This window comes from Natator depressus, chromosome 3 (genome assembly GCF_965152275.1).
Source record: "Natator depressus isolate rNatDep1 chromosome 3, rNatDep2.hap1, whole genome shotgun sequence".
NCBI classification, from domain to species: domain Eukaryota; kingdom Metazoa; phylum Chordata; order Testudines; family Cheloniidae; genus Natator; species Natator depressus.
Window position 1 is genome coordinate 142113623 of NC_134236.1, and position 22917 is coordinate 142136539.

The window sequence follows — 22917 nt, forward strand, 5'->3', positions numbered from 1 at the left end:
ACTAGATGTCGGGGGGAGCTCATTCACGCCCTGCTTACATCCTATGTGGATGAAAGCAGCACCAGACTCTGCCAGAACAATGGATGCAAAACCTACAGACATATCTCCACTGCTACAATGATCAGCTCCCTCCCCCAGACTTCCCTTTTCAGGATCCATTGGTCCAACACATGCCTATCACAACATGTGCACTATATCACATCACACGGTGCACTAAGTGCCCCAATAGCAACTATGTGGATGAAACAGACAATCACTATGGTCTCAAATGAATTCACACAGCAAAATGATAAAAGACAAAAACACCATATCACCTGTGGGTGAACACTTTTCACAAATATCAGAAGGGTAGCCGTGGTCGTGTTAGTCTGGATCTGTAAAAGCGGCAAAGAGTCCTGTGGCACCTTACAGACTAACAGATGTATTGGAGCATAAGCTTTCGTGGGTGAATACCCACAAAGTGATCCCTCTACGTTTGACCTATCAGTCCTCATCCTCAAAGGGAACCTTCACAACACTTTTTCAAAAAATAAGCCTGGGAGCTTAAATTCATAACGTTGCTAGACACTAAAAATCATGGACTGAGTAGGGACACTGGATTTATGGCTTATTACAACAACCTATAACCCATTAACAACCCCCCCTCCCCCAAGAGCTTCCTTCCCCCCATTTCCTTTCTCCCCTATGACTGGAGAGGTGTTAATGGGTCACTTTACCTTAATGGTCCCTTGAAATATGTGCTAACTACTATTACTAAACAATCTGTTCCACCTTGTATTTAGCCATGACACTGAGGGCTTGTCTACACTTGCAGCTGTAGAGCGCTTTGGGTTAAATCAGCCTTCGGAGAGCGCACCAGGGAAAGCACTCCAGTCTGTCCACACTAACAGCTGCAAGCACACTGGCGTGGCCACATTCACAGCACTGGGAGTGGTGCATTTTGGACAGCTATCCCACAGAGCACCTCTTCCCATTCTGGCGTTGTGGTTTATGGGCAGGGCGCATGGGGTGCAGGGCATTCTGGATCCTGTCCCAACGCCCCGTGATGCATCGCTTCACATTCCAGCAATCCCTGTGTTTCCGTCCACATTTGGTGCCATCTTTCAACGGTTTCTGTGCGGCGCACTTCTGTCTTCCCTTTCGGTCTGCGGGAATGGAGCACGAACTGCTGAGGAATATGCAGACGAGTCTCACCAGCACGTCATGTTTAGCATTCGAGCTACTCCTTAAGATCCAAAGTGACAGTGAGGAGTCCGACGAGGATGTTGAGTCGTGTAACACATACGACACGAAATTGCTTGTCTCATTCATGGACATGCTCTCCACTGTGGAACGCCGCTTTCGGGCTCGGGAAACAAGCACTGAGCAGTGGGATCACATCATTCTGCAAGTTTGGGATGTTGAGCAGTGGCTGCAGAACTTTCAGATGAGAAAAGCCACTTTCATGGGACTGTGTGCTGAACTCGCCCCAGACTGCGGTGCAAGGACACAAGATTGAGAGTTGTCCTGCCGGTGGAGAAGCGGGTGGCTATTGCAGTCTGGAAGCTAGCAACTCCAGACAGCTACCGATCCGTCGCTAAGCAGTTTGGAGTGGGAAAGCTGACCATTGGAATTGTGTTGATGCAAGTTTGCAGGGCCATTAATCGCATCCTGCTCAGAAGAACTGTGACTCCGGGTAACATGCATGACATTGTAGCTGGCTTTGAACAAATGGGTTTCCCTAACTGCAGAGGGGCGATAGATGGGATGCATATTCCTATTCTGGCACCAGACCACCTGGCCTCTGAGTATGTTAACCAAAAGGGGTATTTCTCCATGGTTCTCCAGGTGCTTGTGGATCATGTGGGCGTTTCATTGACATTAACGCAGGCTGGCCCGGAAAGGTGCATGAAACACACATCTTTTGGAACACTGGCCTGTTCAGGAAGCTGCAAGCCAGGACTTTTTTCCCAGACCAGAGGATCACCGTAGGGGAAGTCAAAATGCCCATTGTGATCCTTGGAGACCCCGCTTACCCTTTAATGCCGCGGCTCATGAAACTCTACACAGGGAGCCTGCACAGCAGCTAGGAACGGTTCAACTACAGGCTGAGCTGGTGCCGAATGACTGTGGAGTGTGCTTTTGGCCATTTGAAGGGCTGCTGGCGCTCTCTTTATGGGAAGCTGGACTTGGCCGAAGCCAGCATCCCCGCGGTTATATCCGCGTGCTGTACCCTTCATAATATTTGTGAAGGGAAGGGTGAAAGCTTCACTCAGGCATGGGCCTTGGAGGTTCAACACCAGGAGGCTGAATTCACACAGCCAGAGAGCAGGGTTATTAGAGGGGCCCAGCGTGGGGCTGCAAGGATTAGGGATGCCTTGAGGGAGCAATTTGAGACTGAAAGCCACCAGTAATGTCTGTTGCTCTGCACAGGAGTTAAGTGTAGTGGCTGTGTTTGGTACGCTGAATTGTAGTGCTTGTTGCTTTCCTGGGTTAAGGTATATTTTGCTTTATGGACTAATGAAGTATGTTTTCAAAGTGAAAACTCCATTTATTGAAAAGAAAATTCATTTATTGAAATAAAAACAAAGTAACACAATACCACAATGGCAAGGGGGTGGGGTGGGGACCGGTTCACTGACAGACTTGAGTATGTCCTGATTTCATACTCTGGAATCCTGTCTGGAGTGCTGTGCACTGAGTGCTGCACTTCAGGATGGCTGTAAGGCATGTTGAGGGGGGTTGAGTGCGGTGGATAAGGGTCGTAGTTTTCATGGGTGGATGGTGAAGCTAGGGGTGTAGGAGGCAGCTGGGGGCGGTAAGAACCCAGATGTTGGGGAAAGTGGGTTGGAGGGGACATGGGGAACACGGGAAAGAGTTTTGGGACAAGGGCTGCGGGGGGGGGGCCGAGCGCAGTAGTGCTCCGCCTGCATGGCGACGAGCGCCTGGATAGAGTCTGCTTGGCACTCCATTATGCTAATCAGCCAATCCGTGCTTTGCTGTCGGAGCACCGCGTTTTGCTGCCGGCGCTCCTCATTCTTCTGGCAGATCCTCCTTTCACTCTCCCTCCACTTCTGTGCCTTTCAATTCTCTTCCACAGACTGCCACATTACTTCCTGCAGCATTTCGCCTTTGCTTTTACAGGGCCTCTTCCTGAGTGCTCTCAGTCTGTCGGCTGGTGATAACACTGGCGGCTGAGATCTCAAGGTTGCACCTATACAGGCAAAATGCAACACTTAACAGAGGAAGCATTGTACACACCAGACAGAGCAATGATTCCCCCACACTTAAGGAGGGCAATCACAGTCCATACAAAACCATACTTTGCCTGTCCCAAAGCGAGCGCACATAACCCATGGGAGCCCCAGAAATGGTGAGTAAGCACAGGGTCAAGGGGAATGATTGTTTCATGGATGTACTGTCCTATGGGTTTCTGTGCCTTGGGGAGAGCCAACAGCTGCAGGGGAAACCTACACTGAACACTGTCACAACATTCTCCACAGGAGATCGTCCTGGAAGCTATCTCGCTGCTGAGGGTGACTGGGGAAGCAAGGGAGGGTCTTCTACTACAATGCGGCTTCCGCCCTGGCCCATATACAGCTTGCCTGTGTGCAGCAATGGTCCCCCCACCCCTTGCAGCACAGTGGCGCGGACACGTTAGCCTGACTGGGACAAGAACCATGCTGGCTCTCCCAATAAACCTGTGCAGGCGCATTGCCCACGTTCTGTCTGAGACTTTTGAAGAGATCACCAATGTCAATTACCGTGATGTGATAGACCACGTCAATGCTCTATTCCGCATCTCGGCATGCATGCATCCCAAACCCTCCTCGCCCAAAGAGTCCGCACCAAAGAACTTCCTTCCTGAAAAAAAAAAGCCGCTTACCAGGAGCCTCCTCTGGTGTTTGTCCTTCCCCAAGCACCGGATGCCATGACTGGCTACCTTCCTCCTGGCTCGAGAAGAGCTCCTGGCTGCATGCATCTAGGGATTCCGGGGTGTCTCCCCCAACCTCAGCACCCTCGCTCATATTTTCCTCCTCCTCCTCCCCCCTTGCTGTGCTGGGCTCTGAAGTGTCCATGGTGGTCATTGGAGTGGAGGTGGGGTCGCCCCAAGTATCGCATCCAGCTCTTTGTAGAAATGGCAGGTCGCAGGGGCAGCACCGGAGCGGCCGTTTGCCTCACGGGCTTTGCGGTTGGCATTCTGCAGCTCCTTTACTTTAACCCTGCACTGCACGGCGTCCCGGTCATGGCCCCTTTCCAGCATGACCCTTAATATGTGCCCAAACGTATCATAATTCCTACGGCTGGAGCGCAGCTGAGACTGCACAGCTTCCTCCCTCAAACACTGATGAGGCCCAGCACCTCACCATTGCTCCATACTGGGGATCGCCTGGTGCATGGAGCCATGGTCACCTGGAAAGATGCGCTGAGAGCACTCCATGCCTGGCTGAGCAAACAGGAAGGGGATTTTCAAAATTCCCAGGGAATTTAAAGGCGGGTCTGACAATTGGTCACCTGAGGATAGGGCAGCAGAGTTCAAAACTGATGACCAGAATGGCTAGAACAGGCATTGTGGGATACTTCCGGAGGCCAATCAGAGCGCTTTAGGTGTCCACACTAGCGCCGTTGCGCTCCAGCAAGAGTACAACAAACGTTATTCCTCTCGGGGAGGTGGAGTATGAGGAGCGCTCCAGCTGTGAAGTGAGAGCGCTCTACGTGCCTTGCCAGTGTGGACGGGTAGTAAGGTAGAGCATGCTTGGCAGCTTTATTGCGCTATAACGCGCAAGTGTAGCCAAGGCCTGAGTACATTTCCCTGACCTGAAGAAGAGCTCTGTGTATGTTCGAAAGCTTGTCTGTCCCACCAACAGAGTTGGTCCAATAAAAGGTATTACCTCATCCATCTTGTTTCTCCAAGACATAGATTTCCTTCTCCGGGACTCTAAGAACCGGCACACAAGAGTCGATGTGTGTCTGACAAGTTAGACTCATCTCAAGCTCCACAGACGAAGGGCAGCCAATGGCCTAAGATGGGTTATCTAGTCCTTCATTTCTGGCTATGGAAAGAGTGTCTGTGGAAGTAACTAAATTTGCTGACCACCTTTCCTATGACACTAACTCATCACCACTAATGGTACTTTTTGGCACCAGGGGGCATTACTGCCCCTGAAATGGATCTTTACTGGCTGCCAGTAGAGCATATTACTGTCATACCAGTGAAAAAGGTCCACAGTAATTATCTTCAATGCACAAAAAGAAAAAAGAAAAGGAGTACTTGTGGCACCTTAGAGACTAACCAGTTTATCTGAGCATGAGCTTTCGTGAGCTACAGCTCACTTCATCGGATGCATAGCATATTGTGGAAACTGCAGAAGACATTATATACACACAGAGACCATGAAACAAAACTTCCTCCCACCCCACTGTCCTGCTCGTAACAGCTTATCTAAAGTGATCATCAAGGAGGGCCATTTCCAGCACAAATCCAGGTTTTCTCACCCTTCCCCCCCACAGACACACATACAAACTCACTCTCCTGCTGGTAATAGCCCATCCCTCTTTGAAACCTCTCTTTATAATGCGCATGATAATCAAGGTGGGTCATTTCCAGCACTAATCCAGGTTTTCTCACCACCACCACCCCCCCCCACACACACACACACCCCTCCAAAAACCACACACACAAACTCACTCTCCTGCTGGCAATAGCTCATCTTACAATGTGCACAGCAATAATCCAAGTTTAACCAGAACGTCTTGGGGCGGGGGGGGTTTGTAGGCTACCTTGCATAATGACTTAGCCACTCCCAGTCTCTATTCAAGCCCAAATTAATAGTATCCAATTTGCAAATGAATTCCAATTCAGCAGTTTCTCGCTGGAGTCTGGATTTGAAGTTTTTTTGCTTTAAGATAGCGACCCTCATGTCTGTGATTGCGTGACCAGAGAGATTGAAGTGTTCTCCGACTGGTTTATGAATGTTATAATTCTTAACATCTGATTTGTGTCCATTTATTCTTTTACGTAGAGACTGTCCAGTTTGTGGTCACGCAATCACAGACATGAGGGTCGCTATCTTAAAGCAAAAAAACTTCAAATCCAGACTCCAGCGAGAAACTGCTGAATTGGAATTCATTTGCAAATTGGATACTATTAATTTGGGCTTGAATAGAGACTGGGAGTGGCTAAGTCATTATGCAAGGTAGCCTATCTCCCCTTGTTTTTTTCCTACAAACCCCCCCCCCAAGACGTTCTGGTTAAACTTGGATTATTGCTGTGCACATTGTAAGATGAGCTATTGCCAGCAGGAGAGTGAGTTTGTGTGTGTGGTTTTTGGAGGGGTGTGTGTGTGGGGGGGGGGGGGGTGGTGGTGGTGAGAAAACCTGGATTAGTGCTGGAAATGACCCACCTTGATTATCATGCGCATTATAAAGAGAGGTTTCAAAGAGGGATGGGCTATTACCAGCAGGAGAGTGAGTTTGTATGTGTGTCTGTGGGGGGGAAGGGTGAGAAAACCTGGATTTGTGCTGGAAATGGCCCTCCTTGATGATCACTTTAGATAAGCTGTTACGAGCAGGACAGTGGGGTGGGAGGAAGTTTTGTTTCATGGTCTCTGTGTGTATATAATGTCTTCTGCAATTTCCACAATATGCTATGCATCCGATGAAGTGAGCTGTAGCTCACGAAAGCTCATGCTCAAATAAACTGGTTCGTCTCTAAGGTGCCACAAGTACTCCTTTTCTTTTTTCTTTTTACGAATACAGACTAACACGGCTGTTACTCTGAAACCTGTCATTATGCAAGGCACTGCATTTAGCCGCATGGAGTGGAAATCTATCAACTGCATGAAAAAACTTGTACAGATACAGACAGACATCATCTTCCTTTCCAAATGCAAACAGATGGACATCGTACCAAAAGGACTGAAGGTAAAAAATCCATTACAATCTACATACCACACAGACTATGCTGACAGCTTGTGCCACATGCTCTCAAAGAAACTGCGGAATCACCTGATCAACATCCTCTACAGCAAACAGGGAAAGATTAAGAATGAGCTCTCAAAAATGGATACTCTCATAAAAAACCAACCTTCCACACAAACTTCCTCGTGGCTGGATTTTACCAAAACTAGACAAGCCATTTACAACGCACACTTTACTTCTCTACAAAAGAAAAAGGACACTAAACTTTCTAAACTACTACAGGCTACAAGGGGCCACAGCAATGGTTCCCTCAACCCACCCAGCAATATTGTTAACCTATCCAACTATACTCTCAGCCCAGCAGAAGCAGCTGTCCTATCTCGGGGTCTCTCCTTCTGCCCCTCCACCCCCTCGAACATGATACAGTTCTGTGGTGACCTAGAATCCTATTTTCGACGTCTCCGACTCAAGGAATATTTCCAAAATACCTCTGAACAACATAATGATCCACAGAGGCCTGCCTACCAACATTACAAAAAGAAGGATTCTAGGTGGACTCCTCCTGAAGGTCGAAACAGCAGACTGGACTTCTACATAGAGTGCTTCCGCCGACGTGCACGGGCTGAAATTGTGGAAAAGCAGCATCACTTGCCCCATAACCTCAGCCGTGCAGAACACAATGCCATCCACAGCCTCAGAAACAACTCTGACATCATAATCAAAAAGGCTGACAAAGGAGGTGCTGTTGTCATCATGAATAGGTCGGAATATGAACAAGAGGCTGCTCGGCAGCTCTCCAACACCACTTTCTACAAGCCATTACCCTCTGATCCCACTGAGAGTTACCAAAAGCATCTACAGCATTTGCTCAAGAAACTTCCTGAAAAAGCACAAGATCAAATCCGCACAGACACACCCCTGGAACCCCGACCTGGGATATTGTATCTACTACCCAAGATCCATAAACCTGGAAATCCTGGGCGCCCCATCATCTCAGGCATTGGCACCCTGACAGCAGGATTGTCCGGCTATGTAGACTCACTCCTCAGGCCCTACGCTACCAGCACTCCCAGCTACCTTCGAGACACCACTGACTTCCTGAGGAAACTACAATCCATTGGTGATCTTCCTGATAACACCATCCTGGCCACTATGGATGTAGAAGCCCTCTACACCAACATTCCACACAAAGATGGACTACAAGCCATCAAGAACACTATCCCCGATAATGTCACGGCTAACCTGGTGGCTGAACTTTGTGACTTTGTCCTTACCCATAACTATTTTACATTTGGGGACAATGTATACCTTCAGATCAGCGGCACTGCTATGGGTACCCGCATGGCCCCACACTATGCCAACATTTTTATGGCTGATTTAGAACAAAGCTTCCTCAGCTCTCGTCCCCTAACGCCCCTACTTTACTTGCGCTATATTGATGACATCTTCATCATCTGGACCCATGGAAAAGAAGCCCTTGAGGAATTCCACCATGATTTCAACAATTTCCATCCCACCATCAACCTCAGCCTGGTCCAGTCCACACAAGAGATCCACTTCCTGGACACTACAGTGCTAATAAACGATGGTCACATCAACACCACCCTATACCGGAAACCTACTGACCGCTATTCCTACCTACATGCCTCCAGCTTTCACCCTGACCACACCACACGATCCATCGTCTACAGCCAAGCTCTGCGATACAACCGCATTTGCTCCAACCCCTCAGACAGAGACAAACACCTACAAGATCTCTATCAAGCATTCTTACAACTACAATACCCACCTGCGGAAGTGAAGAAACAGATTGATAGAGCCAGAAGAGTTCCCAGAAGTCACCTATTACAGGACAGGCCTAACAAAGAAAATAACAGAACGCCACTAGCCGTCACCTTCAGCCCCCAACTAAAACCCCTCCAATGCATTATTAAGGATCTACAACCTATCCTGAAGGATGACCCAACACTCTCACAAATCTTGGGAGAAAGGCCAGTCCTTGCCTACAGACAGCCCCCCAACCTGAAGCGAATACTCACCAACAACCACATACCACACAACAGAACCACTAACCCAGGAACCTATCCTTGCAACAAAGCCCGTTGCCAACTGTGCCCACATATCTATTCAGGGAACACCATCACAGGGCCTAACAACATCAGCCACACTATCAGAGGCTCGTTCACCTGCACATCCACCAATGTGATATATGCCATCATGTGCCAGCAATGCCCCTCTGCCATGTACATTGGTCAAACTGGACAGTCTCTACGTAAAAGAATAAATGGACACAAATCAGATGTTAAGAATTATAACATTCATAAACCAGTCGGAGAACACTTCTATCTCTCTGGTCACGCAATCACAGACATGAGGGTCGCTATCTTAAAGCAAAAAAACTTCAAATCCAGACTCCAGCGAGAAACTGCTGAATTGGAATTCATTTGCAAATTGGATACTATTAATTTGGGCTTGAATAGAGACTGGGAGTGGCTAAGTCATTATGCAAGGTAGCCTATCTCCCCTTGTTTTTTTCCTACAAACCCCCCCCCAAGACGTTCTGGTTAAACTTGGATTATTGCTGTGCACATTGTAAGATGAGCTATTGCCAGCAGGAGAGTGAGTTTGTGTGTGTGGTTTTTGGAGGGGGGTGTGTGTGTGGGGGGGGGGGGTGAGAAAACCTGGATTAGTGCTGGAAATGACCCACCTTGATTATCATGCGCATTATAAAGAGAGGTTTCAAAGAGGGATGGGCTATTACCAGCAGGAGAGTGAGTTTGTATGTGTGTCTGTGGGGGGGAAGGGTGAGAAAACCTGGATTTGTGCTGGAAATGGCCCTCCTTGATGATCACTTTAGATAAGCTGTTACGAGCAGGACAGTGGGGTGGGAGGAAGTTTTGTTTCATGGTCTCTGTGTGTATATAATGTCTTCTGCAGTTTCCACAATATGCTATGCATCCGATGAAGTGAGCTGTAGCTCACGAAAGCTCATGCTCAAATAAACTGGTTAGTCTCTAAGGTGCCACAAGTACTCCTTTTCTTTTTTCTTTTTACGAATACAGACTAACACGGCTGTTACTCTGAAACCTTCAATGCACAGCAGTTTATTGAGAAGGAATTACACAAGCAGTAAAGGGTTACATTAAGCACATAACTCCTATATTAAACATTAAGAACTATACATTACAAGCTATACATTCCCTCCTCCCCCCCGCCCCGCCCACTGTTCCTCAGAGGTTCTTGTCAATTGCTGGAAATGGCCCACCTTGATTATCACTACAAAAGGTTCCCCTCCCCCCTCGCCCCCGCTCTCCTGCTGGTAATAGCTCACCTTATCTGATTACTCTCATTACAGTGTGTATGGTAACACCCATTGTTTCATGTGCTCTGTGTATATAAATCTCTCCACTGTATTTTCCACTGAATGCATCCGATGAAGTGAGCTGTAGCTCACGAAAGCTTATGATCAAATAAATTTGTTAGTCTCTAAGGTGCCACAAGTACTCCTTTTCTTTTTGTGGATACAGACTAACACGGCTGCTACTCTGAAACCTGACATTCCTCTTAGCGAGCCTCTCTTTCACAAACATACACAAACAGGCCCTGCGCTAGCTTCACGCAGTCCCTGCTTGGCAAACAGAGAAGGTGGTTACCAATTCTATGGACTGATTCTTCTCTCCAGCTCTGGTCTCCTCAGCCCTCTGGTCTGTCTCGGATTCCTCGAGGCAAGGCCCTGGCTGCCTGGAAACCCCTCTGGTCACAGTCCTACATGAGCCCACGGAGCAGAGTTCTGGCTACTCTGTCTAGCAGCTTCTTCAAGCGTCAATTAAGGAATTCCCAACTCCAGTAATTTACTTTGCTGGATTCTTATACTCTTTTTCCTCAGAGGAGTCACATGTCTCAAAAGCATGCTCAGTGGGTGTGTCGTTATTAATTTTATCTGATTAGTACTTTAGAAGGGGCTGGGGGGCGGGTGGTATCGATTGAAGATCACTCCACGTTTACTCACTCATCAATCATTCACTCTGGCTCTCTGCATGGTGTCCTTGCTATAAGGTCACTACAACCAGGTCGACCTATGCTCCATGCTGGAACTTTATACATGTGATATTTACTTTTGCATGGGCCCATATTTGCCAACCTATAGTTTCAATATCGATCACACATGCAGGCTTTGCCAGTCCTTTATCAAATCTGCTTCTGCTTAAAGGGGACCCTGCTCCCAGGATCCTCTTCAGCCATGTTTAAGTCATGTGAAGTTATGCTCACACCATTCATTCAGTATGGCCACACCAATTTGGCACCATCCCAACAGTACCCAGCACCTTGGTGGACAGCACATTGATGCCTGAAGTACCCGGCACCCATCTATGGCCTATTCAGCACCAAGTGACCTGTCCATGGGTCTGGTAGTGAAGTCCTTCTTGCTGGCTCGTGCAATGTCAGCAGTGCTAACTAGGCTTTCAGTCTTCAAAATCATGATACTACATAGAGCAATTGAGACATCAGTACCATTTACCTCACTTGTTCAGCCACACTGGGAATTAGGGAGGGAGTCCAGAGATTGCTCTTTGAGCAGGAGAAGGCATGGGTCTTTTAGGGAGCAGCCCTTCTGGTATCCTCTTCTGTATCCACCAGTCCAGTATCCATATACTTATCAGTCATAGTCCTACTGGGTGCCTTGGGGTAGGCAGCCATGTGTCTGCAAGCCAACATTCTCAACCCTCTTTCTAGGGTTATTTCCTTTTCCCTGAAGAGTGAGAACAATCAACAGGCAGATGTAGAGGAACAATTGATCCCAGCTGCAATTTTGTCATCCTTCCCTGATGAGGCAGCCAATCCCTCTACACCTTGTCCTGCAGACAACTTAAGGTCTTCCAAGACCTGCTGATGAAACACATGTCTGAAACCTTTGACATCCTACTGAAAGTAGTGCAAGAGAAGTTACACACACTACTAGACATTCTGCTCCTTTCCATGCTTGGTAAACTTGCCATGTCTATTCATGGGGGATTGTTACAACCTGCAAAGGACTTGTGGCAGAGTCCAGCATCAATAACTGCCACTTTCAAGAGGGTGGATAGATAGTACCAAGTTCCTCCTAAGGACTCAGTGTACTTTATTTACATCAAGTGCCTAGCTCACTTCTAGTGGCTGTTCAGGAAAGATCCAAACAAACATCAGTGAAAAAGAGACTGGGTGTGTACAGCAAAAAAACCAACTCCTCTGCCATTCTTCAGATGCACATTATTGACCAGGCACTTCAGTCTGTACTAGAGGAAATTGTCTCAGTTTTATGGAAAGGCTCTGGCAGGAGCACACAGAAGAATTAAAATCAATCATGTTTAGTGGGCAACTGATATCTAGAACATCCTTGCAGACTATTTTGGATGCATCTGAAACAGTGTCATGGCTAATCTGTACATAGCCAGATAGGTGGCAATACGATGATCCTCCTGGCACCAGTCAGCAGGAATACACAAGGAGAGCCAAACCATAGCAAAACATCTTCCATTCAAGGGCTGCAACCTCTTCAATTAAAAGAGCTAGGAAGCCCTCAACTCACGAAGGAATTTTAGAGCCACTTTGCATTCTCTGTACTTGCTTCCTCCTTTGGGTTGGAAAGTGCAAGTTGGACCTCAAACCTCCTTCAGACAGCATCCTTCTGTTCCTTACTATTATAAACCTGTAATAGGATGGTCTGCCCCTTTAAGGGCCAAGGGGCCTGTGGCCAGCCAGCCCTTTTCAGTTATCAGATCCAGTTGGGAAGGGGTCGAGTGTTCTCTATAAAGGGCTGAGAGGACTCAGCTGAGAGGGAGTGGGGACTACAAGAGCAAGGTTGTCTCCTGTGACTAGTCTTGGAACAGAGAGAGGGAAGCAGAATGAAAGGCTTATGAGTCCCAGTATCCAGCTTTGATGTGAGTTTTGTGTTACTTTGCAAGTTTTGTTATATCAGTAAAGTGGTGCTCTGGAAGAAGGGCCTGAAAGACTCTGGGCATAGAAGTGAGTTCTTCCTGGGCTAGAGAGACAGTCTAGCAACTCACAAACCCACAGGGGGCAATGGAGCTCCCAAGGGAGAAGCAGATGTTTCAACACAGATGACCCATCACCTCTTTCTCGGCTATGGTGCACTTAATGTTTTCCTCTCGACAGCAATTTTCACACCACAGTCTAGAGCCTAGTAGAACTTTTGGAGGCGCTCTACCCTTTTCCCCCAATTTTGGCAACTGCTATTATTTTTTCAGGAAGCATGGAGTAGGTTCACTATGGAGCAGTGGGTCCAAGAGATGTCAGCAATGTGTATTGCATACAATTTCAGTCCTGTCCTATCTACCACCCATCATCCCTGTTCTTCTTCAACAGTCCCTGTCACACAATACTGTTGAAACAAGAGGTGCAGGCTCTTGCTTCATGCATGTCAGAACAGTGGAAGAGAGGTTCTTAGAGTTCAGGGGCAGGGAGTTTTATTCCCATTATTTTCTCATTCTAAAGGAGAAAAGGGGCTGGTGGCCTATTTTGGACCTTTGACATCTCAACAGCATACATCCGGCTCACAAGAAATATCCTCCAATTCCTACCAGGAACATCTCGCTACCTATACAGGGTCCTGCCCTTTGATCTTTCAGTAGCACCAAGGTTATTCACCAAGTACTTGTCAGTCATAACAGTTCACTTAAGAAGATAAGAACTCCAGGTCTATCCATATCCTATTGATAGTTGATCCAAGGAGCCACCACACCAGGTAACCAACTCGGATCAAGTAACCTTCAAGGTCTTTGCCATACTAGGCCTCAAAGCCAGAGAAAAATCCACACAAAGTATAAAGTTCATAGGAGCCGTGTTAGATTCCATGTAAGCAAGAGCTTGTCTTCCACAAGAAAGATTCCAAACGATAGTGGACTTCATCAGCCAACTTCAGGCTTACACAAAGACGTCTGTAAGAGCATGCCAAAGGCACATTGGACATATGGCCTCATGCATCTATGTGACACAGTTTGCCAGACTTCGCCTATGCTTCATGTAAAAGTGGTTGGAATCAGTTTATCTACCCAGCAGGCACTACATGGACACGATGGTCACAGTCCCACAAAGAATCCTCTCCTTTTTAAACTTGTGGGAAAAGCCTACTTCAGGTGTGAAAGGAAATACCCTTCTTCTTCGAGTGATTGCTCATGTGTATTCCACAATAGGTGTGTGTGCTCGCCACGTGCACCGGTGCCGGAAGTTTTTCCCCTAGCAGTACCCGTAGGGGAGAGCCCTAGCGACCCCGGGAGTGGTGCCTTCATGGCGCAGTATAAGGGGCACTGTGTGCTCCCCTCACCCTCAGTTCCTTCTTGCCGCCAGCGAAGGTGCTTCGGAACTGTTCTGCTCCAGCTTGTCTGCAGCTTTCCTCCAGAACTCTTGTTCGTTCAGTGTAGTAGTACCTGTAGTTGAAGTAATTAGTGTAACTTAGTTTAGTTTAGTGTGCCCAGGCCGGGGCATGCCCCGTGACCCAGGTTTTAAGTCATGCGACACTTGTAGGCAACCGATGCCAGTGAGTGATCTACACACGGATTGTTTACGCTGTCTGGGCGAAACCCATCTCAGCGATCGCTGCAAGATTTGCAGGTCTTTCAAGCCTCGGACCAAGAGAGAAAGAGACATTTGGCTCTGGGCTATCCTGATGGAGTCGGCGTTGACCCCAACTCCGGCACACCGCTCCGAGTCGGCACTGGGTACCGCGGTGTCAGTGCGCAGCAACTCCTCGGTGCCATCTACCAGTCGGCACTGCTCCCCGTCTGTGGGGCATGCCAAGAAGGCTAAGAAGAGGCCTCCTCTGCCTCAGCACAGGAGCAAGATGGGGGGATAGGCTAGACCCATGTTGGGCAGTCCTCGGTCCCCATCGGCCTCCAGGCCTCCAACTCAGGTCGAGTGGAGTAGGCTGGCCCATTCGGAGCAGGCTTCCCCGGATGTCCAGATGCCCTCCAGGCCCGAGGCCCTGCAAGCGGCCTGCGACTTCGTCTCCGAGGGCTACTGTAGCCGGTCGCAACACGAACATCGATGCCATTCCCATTAGTCGTCTTGCTCCAGGACCCTGCCATGGCACCACTCCCGCAGTTCCAGGCGTCGATAGCCGGAGCCTCGCCATTGCGGATATACCCGCCGGAGCCAATCGTGGAGCAGCTGCTACCGGCGGTACCATTCCTCCACATCGGGATCGCGGTCTCATGGTCAGCACTGTTCCCGATGCCACCGCTCCTCCCAGTCCAGGGACAGTGGCAGGTCGTACACCAGCCCGGCCTCCCTTCGTAGTCGTCGATTGATGGAACAGGACAGTCAGGCTGAACAGCCTGCTCCGCCAGTGCCACAGCAGGTGCAGTGGCACCGGGCTCCATGGCCGGCACAGTGGTACCAATGGGCCCCATGGCCCCTGATGCAGCCCCCGGTGGGAGCTCACTCAGTGGCCGGAGCCTTGGAACAGCCGTCAGCCTCCCTGTCCCAGCCTCTGAGAAAGGAGTCGGTGGGACAAGGATCGTCGGTGCCGTTCCCGGAGGGAAACCAAGTGGTGGGTCCTCCGGTACTGGTGGACATGCAAAGTACTGCGCCTGCCTCCTCAGCCTCCCCTGATGAGGCGATTATGGCCCCTCCTCCCTCCGTTCCGCAGGAGGACTCTAAAGCCCACCAGGAACTATTGAGAAGGGTGGCATCAAGTCTCAACCTTCAGGCCAAGGACAGAGTTACTCTCAGCACTCGTCCCAAGTTTTTGCCCAAAACTGTTTGAATTCTATATGAAACAGTTTATTCATCACCCAGTTTTCTTTCCCAAACCTGACTCAACCCCAGGGGAAGCTAAATTTCATGCACTTGATGTAGTAGGGGTACTGTCATACTACCTGAACAAGACAAAATCATTCAGGAATATGCCTAGACTGTTTACAGCCTTTGTTGATAGGATTAAGGGTCAGGCAATAACCTCACAGAGATTATCAAAATTGGTCTCTGTCTGTATAAGTGCATGTTTCAAACTTGTCAAGTTACAGCCACCTAGCCACATTAGAGCTCATTCCACTAGCACCCAGCATACTCTGCTGCCTATTTGAAGAATGTCCTTAGCTCCCCTAAAAAATTCAGAAATACGTGGAGCTTGGTCCACACATCCGCAAGATATTGCTCTTTGGTAGAGGCTTCCAGATCAGTCCATTTTGGTAGGGCTGTCCTTTAATCATTGCTTAAATGGAACTCCTTGTACACACCTCCAAATAAAAAGACAACTGCGTGTGAATCACCAAGAGTGGAATCCATGTGGACAATCATTCGAAAAAGAGAAAATGGTTATTCATTCTACAGTAACTGGTTCTTCAAAATGTGTCATCCACATGGATTCCACAACCTACCCTCCTCTTCTGCCAGTACAGAATCCTACTGCTCTGAGATAATGTATTGGCAAAGGAACTGAGAGATGTTTTGGTCTACTCTGCCCTGAGCGTTGGGGGCATGAGGACATATAGAGCACAGGCATGACCTGAATACGTGCAGCTGGCCAAGAGAATACAATCTCACACATAGGGTGTATGCACGTTGAGAGGGGTCCATGTGAACTACATATTTAGGAGAACTACTGTTACTGTAAGGTAAGTAACCACTCTGTGATGGAGAAAAATGTTCATCATCAAATATATTTGATGACAAATGGTGCACAGTATCTAAGCTTTCATTAATTAAAAAAATAAAAACTTGTCTCTTCATGTCTGTGAAGAAAATGTTGAAAATGCGAATCAGGTGTTGCTCATCTCTGTATCACCATAGTCACCATAAACCTGGTTGTTCACTCCTACTCTTTCTCCCACCTCCACACAGTCTCACTCATTCCCTGCTCCAATGCAGCACTTTTCATCCTGAAAGATCCTAAAGCACTTCATTGTTTAGACACTTACAGCATCATCTGTGTGGTAGAGGACAGCACCCAAAAAGCACAGATCACACTGCGTGACAATATAATGAGCAGGAGAAATTTTGGCTAGGAACAAATGTGGAAAGTACAATAGAAATAGAAAAACAAATCTGTATTTTTTTAAAGAATTAGTATTTTCATCATCAGTCTGGAAATTTAAACTACACAGGAAAGATGACTCTTCTTTTTCCTTCCTGCAGACTATTTCGGGAACACTGTGATAAAAATGAAAAACAATGTGATGATTTTTTTAAAAGTTGAAATGAAAGATGCTGTGGTGCTCCCTCAATGGGAAAAGGAAAGCAAAAACATAGTCCTTTACTTGAATCCATCTGGTAACCTATATATACTGTATATCAATGGTTCTAGAATACACCGTGAGGACTATCCCTTGAAAACTGAAATATTTAGTTCCATACATGATTCTCAAGATATTTGCCCATATCTCGTATTTAAGCACAGCATGGATTTAAATGTCTATTATCTGGACATGGGAGATGAAGTGACATTTTGGGCTCAAGTAGTCTATGTAGAGAATCTGGGGTTATCCACAGATGTGGAAATCTACAGGCCAGAATTGCTGATGCAGACAACAAATGTTGATTATGAAATAGCTCGTGGAATCTGTACTAAAAACCAGGTAAGTTATACTAAAATGGTTCCTGTATACAATATAATTTGCTTTCTAACTACAATATATTTAGAATAATTTGCAGTATATATCTTCATATAGACTTCCATTCTTTGCTTTCTTTGGGCAATAGAGTGTGTGTGTGTGTGTGTGTTCATTCAAGGGTGGGTGAGGGGCTGTTTCCCATCCCCACAAATTCCTTCCCTGGCAGATTTGCTGCTGTTGAGGCCCTGTGACAGCTCCTGTCAGCATAAATCCAATCTGAATCAGCCCTTAGTTTTCTGCTAGATTAGATATATTAAATAAAAATAATCTTTGCAGTTTAAAATAGAATTATTAGCTTTCTAGTTTAGTAAGAAAAGGAACTAGTTTTGGAATCTGAATTATGGGATTCACCACAAGTTATTGGAAGCCAAATATCGTGTAGCTTTGCAGAAGTATATTTACAAGGTAGGGGATAGAGCTTTAAAGAAGCTTGTTCCCCAAGAGAGGAAAGGGACTGATGTAGTAAAAGGTCTTACTTGAATAAGGGCTTTTCTACACAGTGGGGAATGAACGCTACCAGGTTGAAAATTCTAAAATGTACTAATGTGTTGTGCATTAATTGGTCGATGTAGACCCTGCTGATGCGCACTAAAGGTTTCTCATGCACTTTAATGAAGTACTGTGTTAAAACACTCTAGGGAACCTTTAGTGTGCACCAGCAGGGCCTACACGGACCAGTTAATGCACAACACATTAGTACACTTTAGAAATCACACCCCTGTAGTGCACAGACGAGCCCTAAGAGAAAATTTAAGACAGAATTTGTTCGTTTTTTTTAACGTTGTAAAACAAACTGATTGTTGTTTGTTTCACAAATAACATAAAATGAAATTTTTTTTAATATTTGTTATACATTTATTCAGTAAGAAAACAATAACTTTCATTGCATTTCATCAGATGTCTATCTGTGTAGTGTGACTTGGGTGAAAAACAAGCTAGTATTCTTTATATCATTCAGAAGAGATAACAAACTAGTGAGCTCATAATGTTTCAGACCTTCACCAGGAACACAAAGAGCCCACTGAAATAGTATCTTTAGTGCTAGATATTATGCCATATATACTGTTGTGGTAGGTGCTTTACTAGACAGAGCCTGGTCTTCATCCCTGCTCATCTTTTCTAAGGTGTGGTCTGTTTATCATGAAAATGTCTGTGATCAAATCAAGGATTTTTAAAGGATTTTTCTTAATTATCATTCCTCTTCATTCTGTTTCTTTTAGACAATGAAATTTTACCATAAAATGGACTATAGTCTTGAATCTAATTACACAGAAGCATTGTAAGTACTGTGTAATTGCTAAAGATACTTAAGATGTAGATGGTAATTTATACATATATTGAATATCACAGTCCATTGGTTCTGATGAGTATAAATTAAAAGTATTTTAAATCCGTAGAGCTCAAGACAAGTGTTAAATGATTTTACTGCTTTGCTTTTGAAATGTGAAATTATATATTTCAATTTTATTTTAATAAGGTGGGCCTGATTTTAATCTAATGTACACAGTATAATCTCATTGATTTCAATGGAGTTGCATCTGATTTCTGATACAATGATGTAACTAAGGCCCCAGTTCTAAAATCTCAGCCTGTTTCTCTGATGTCGCATGAATGTCCAGAAGTTAGCTTAAGATCAGCCTGGCCAAAACAAAGCTCTTAATCTTTCCCTGCAATCCCTCCATGCTACTCATTTCTCAGTCACCGTGGTGGACAGCATCACCATCTTCCTGTCACTTAGGCCTGTATGTCTTCTTTTACTTGGCCCTCTCTCTAGATCCTCACACCCAGGCTTGTCTAAATCTTGCTGTTTCTTGCATAATATCTCTAAGATGCAGCCTTCCTCTATCCACACAGCTAAAACACTTGGCAAGGCCTTCATCATCTCAACTGTTGCTACCTCCTACCCTCTGTCTGTGACAAATGCAGTCTTGTCCCAATTTATATTCATTCCAAACATGGCTACAAAGATCATATTCCTAGCTTTTTGCTTTTTCCACGTCACCCTTCTCTTTGCATCCCCTCCAATGGCTCCTCTTTCTCTAAAACCTAAAAACATAAGCTACTTGTCTTTGCTTTCAAGGCCATTTACCACTTATCTGCACCCTACCCGTCATCTCTGATGTGCTATCAAGATGTGACTTCCACCTCTCCTCTGTTAATGGGGCCAGCCTCCATTTTTCAGCTTCTTAAATTTTCAAACAAGCACCTTTGTGTTTTCTCCTATGCTGCCCTTCACATATGGGAGGAGCTCCCCATAAACCTCTGCAAAGCTACCTCATTGTCCTCCTTTTAAATCCATCTCTAAAATTCTCCTTTGCTGTAATGCTTACAAAAAACTTGATAATGGTAAGGCAGCTGGTATGCTGAAACCAGTGCCTTATCATGCCTACAAGTATTGTCTTATTATTTCCTTGTGCTCCCCTATCTGTCTGTCTCTACCCACACATTGTCTTTTACACTTAGGTTTTAAGTTCTTTGGGGCAGGCACCATCAATTTAGGTATGTCTACTTGAGTTGGAAGGTATAAATTCCAGCTCATGGAGACATACCCACACTAGCACTGATTGAGCTAGCACGCTAAAAATAGAAGTGCAGCCACAGCGGTGCAAGCAGAAAGAGGGGCTAGCTGCCGCAAATATTCACTTAGGTTCTTAGATGGGATCACACTCAGAATGGCTAGTCATTGTTCACATTGCAACAGCTACACTTTTATTTTTAGCACAATAGCTTGATCAGAGTTAGGGTGGGTTAGGTGTCTCTCCTGGAATTTACACCTTCCAGCTCCAGTGTAGACATATCCATTATTATGTGCTTGTACAACACCTTCAAAAGGCAACTTCTGGGAACTTAAATTCATAACTCTGCTAGCCACTAAAAAACATGGACTCAGAGACACTGGTTTAATGGCACATTATAACAATTTGTAACACACCCCACTGCCTGCTAACCCTTAACTGCCCACTTCATTTTAAGCAATCTCCTACAGTAGATGTGAACCCCTTATGCTTAACAGTCTGTTCCAACTTGTATTTAGCGGAGACACTCTGGTTACCTTCCCCCAACTTGAAGAAGAGCTCTGTAAAGCTCAAAAACTTGTCTCAGACCAAAACCTTTGGTCCAGTAAGAGATATGACCTCACCTATCTTGTCTCTCTCATATCCTAGGACAAACACGGCTACAACAACACTGCAAACAAAGCATCCTTAAAATAAAATACAAATGGCTTAAATACCCTACTGCTGCTAAACAAATACTTTGCTACAGTTGCAATTGTGTAGTTAGTTTAGTTAGTGTATGTCTACACTGCAATAAAACACCTGCGCCCAGCCCATGGGCTTTCAGGGCTTGGGCTGAGCTATAAATTTGCAGTGTAGACATCTAGGCTCACTCTGGAACCTGTGCTCTGTGACCCTGCAAGGGGGGAGAGTCGCAGAGCCCAGGCTCCAGCGCAACCCTGGATGTCTACACTGCAATTTTATAGCCCCACAAGCCTGAGTCAGCTGACATGGGCCAGCCATGGGTTTTTTATTACAATTTACAGTGTAGATATATCCTTAGTTTAGTTAGTTAAGTGCTGTTACTGATTTATTTTCAAACTTACGTAAATCTTAATATTAATTCTTGTTGTGGGTGGGGTGGGGTCCCATTTAGAATTGCATCCACAGGTGTTATGACAGTTGAACTGCAACCTAGTATGTCTGGGAAAATGTGTTCAACAAACAATAAGGTAAGTTTTTTATCTTGAGAAGCTTATTTGGCTAAAATATGGTGGTGTTACATCTTAGATTCTTATGGTGAAATTCTGACCCCATTGATATTGATGGGAGTTTTACAGCTGAGTTCAGCGGGGCTAGGATTTCATCTTTAGGCTATAAATGCCAATTAATGTAGCTCCAGTTAACTAAAGTAAGGTTATATCTTCCAAGGGTTTCTGTATGCTGCCTAAGTAGAGCTGCAGAAGAGGGAGGGTTCACAGCAGGGTGCTGGTGAGAAAGTGTTCAAGACAGGGAGAAGGATTGATGTGTCCTGGACAAGGAGGAAGCCATAGAGAGGTAGAGTTGCCCCTATATCTAGATGAAGCTGCTGGCCCCCATTAGCATCAATGCCTCCATTCAGACTCCTCAAGTCCTAAGGACAAAGGCCCATTTTTGGAAAGCTTAAAAGTTCCTCAGGGCTTCTGAAGCTAAGCTCCTGTGGAACTTTTAAGCTTTTGGAGTGGAGCTCCTCATAATTCAAACAACTGATTATCCAGGTAGTTCAAATGTGCTCTTATACAGTTGGAATCAACTTATATAATTGAACTATTTTTTAATAATAAAACAATATTAAACATTTTAGGCTTAAGCCTTGTCTTTTAATGATAAAAAAGCATAAACACATTTACACACTGCAGGTTGTATTGCCACAGATATACATTTTGACTCATATCAAATTGATTTACCCTGTTCGTGCATATCCATGTATGTAATTCTGTGCTAAAATCCATCACGGCTCAGCCTGACCTTTTTAAATTGATTAAAATTATGTAAATTAATTATGTGTGTAGTAGATGTACATTAATTATGTACATGGTAGTATATACAAAAATATAGATCTATATGTAATATAATGTATTTCTTTTCAGCTAACTCATTTATTTGTTGGCTGTCCTCCATCAAGGCATATTGTCATTCAAAGGCAAGTTTTAATAATATTTTATTACTTCTGGTTTATTTCATTTTACAACAGAAGTTAAAATAAATGCTAATAAGGTAGTATTGTTAGCCTAATATGCCTCAGTTATCCCATTTGTAAAATGTTTCTTACTTTATATTGGTTTTATACATAATTAAAAGCAAAAACCTCTCCCATGCTGTAGACATCTTTTAAAAAATGTACATGACAAAATACATAGATTCAGCTCATTGCTGCTTAGCGCAAAAAAAACCCCAAAACAAACAAAAACCCCAAAATAAAAAATAGCTTTAAAATACACATTATCCCCTAATATACCAACTTTCAGTCACCTCCTCCTTCTATAGAGAAATTAAAAATAGATGAGCCTTGTAGCATAACCAGAAGCTCAATAAATGTTAAGTTCCATAGTCAAGGAGATCTAATGAAAAAACAGCCCAGCTAGGTTTGCCACTGTGTGGACATCTCCACCACTGCACCAGTCTCCAACACTGGTGGGAGCAGCACTACTCTTGTCACTGGACAGAGATTCATCATCTTCCAAGTCGGAGATCAGGTCTTACTTCTCCCACCCGAGGAGCTGTTCTTGCCACTCTTCTAGGCATTTCCACTTGTCCATGGTCCCAGGCACAGGAGTACCATCAAGTGATTGGCCAGGAGCTCACTGGGGGGCAGCAAGAGCAGAGCCAGAGGCTGCACCTGCCCCAGGTAGGCCCATTGGGCATTCCAGCAGACC

The 22917-nt window shown here is 45.7% G+C and overlaps 1 protein-coding gene across 1 annotated transcript in view; it reads left to right on the forward strand.

The window, feature by feature from the left end:
* Positions 1-22917, forward strand: part of CATSPERE (catsper channel auxiliary subunit epsilon) — a 90324-nt gene that overhangs the window by 51710 nt on the left and 15697 nt on the right. The window contains 2 exon segments of the mRNA XM_074947611.1: positions 17289-17471; positions 18728-18786. Coding sequence (XP_074803712.1) covers positions 17289-17471; positions 18728-18786 — 242 coding nt within the window.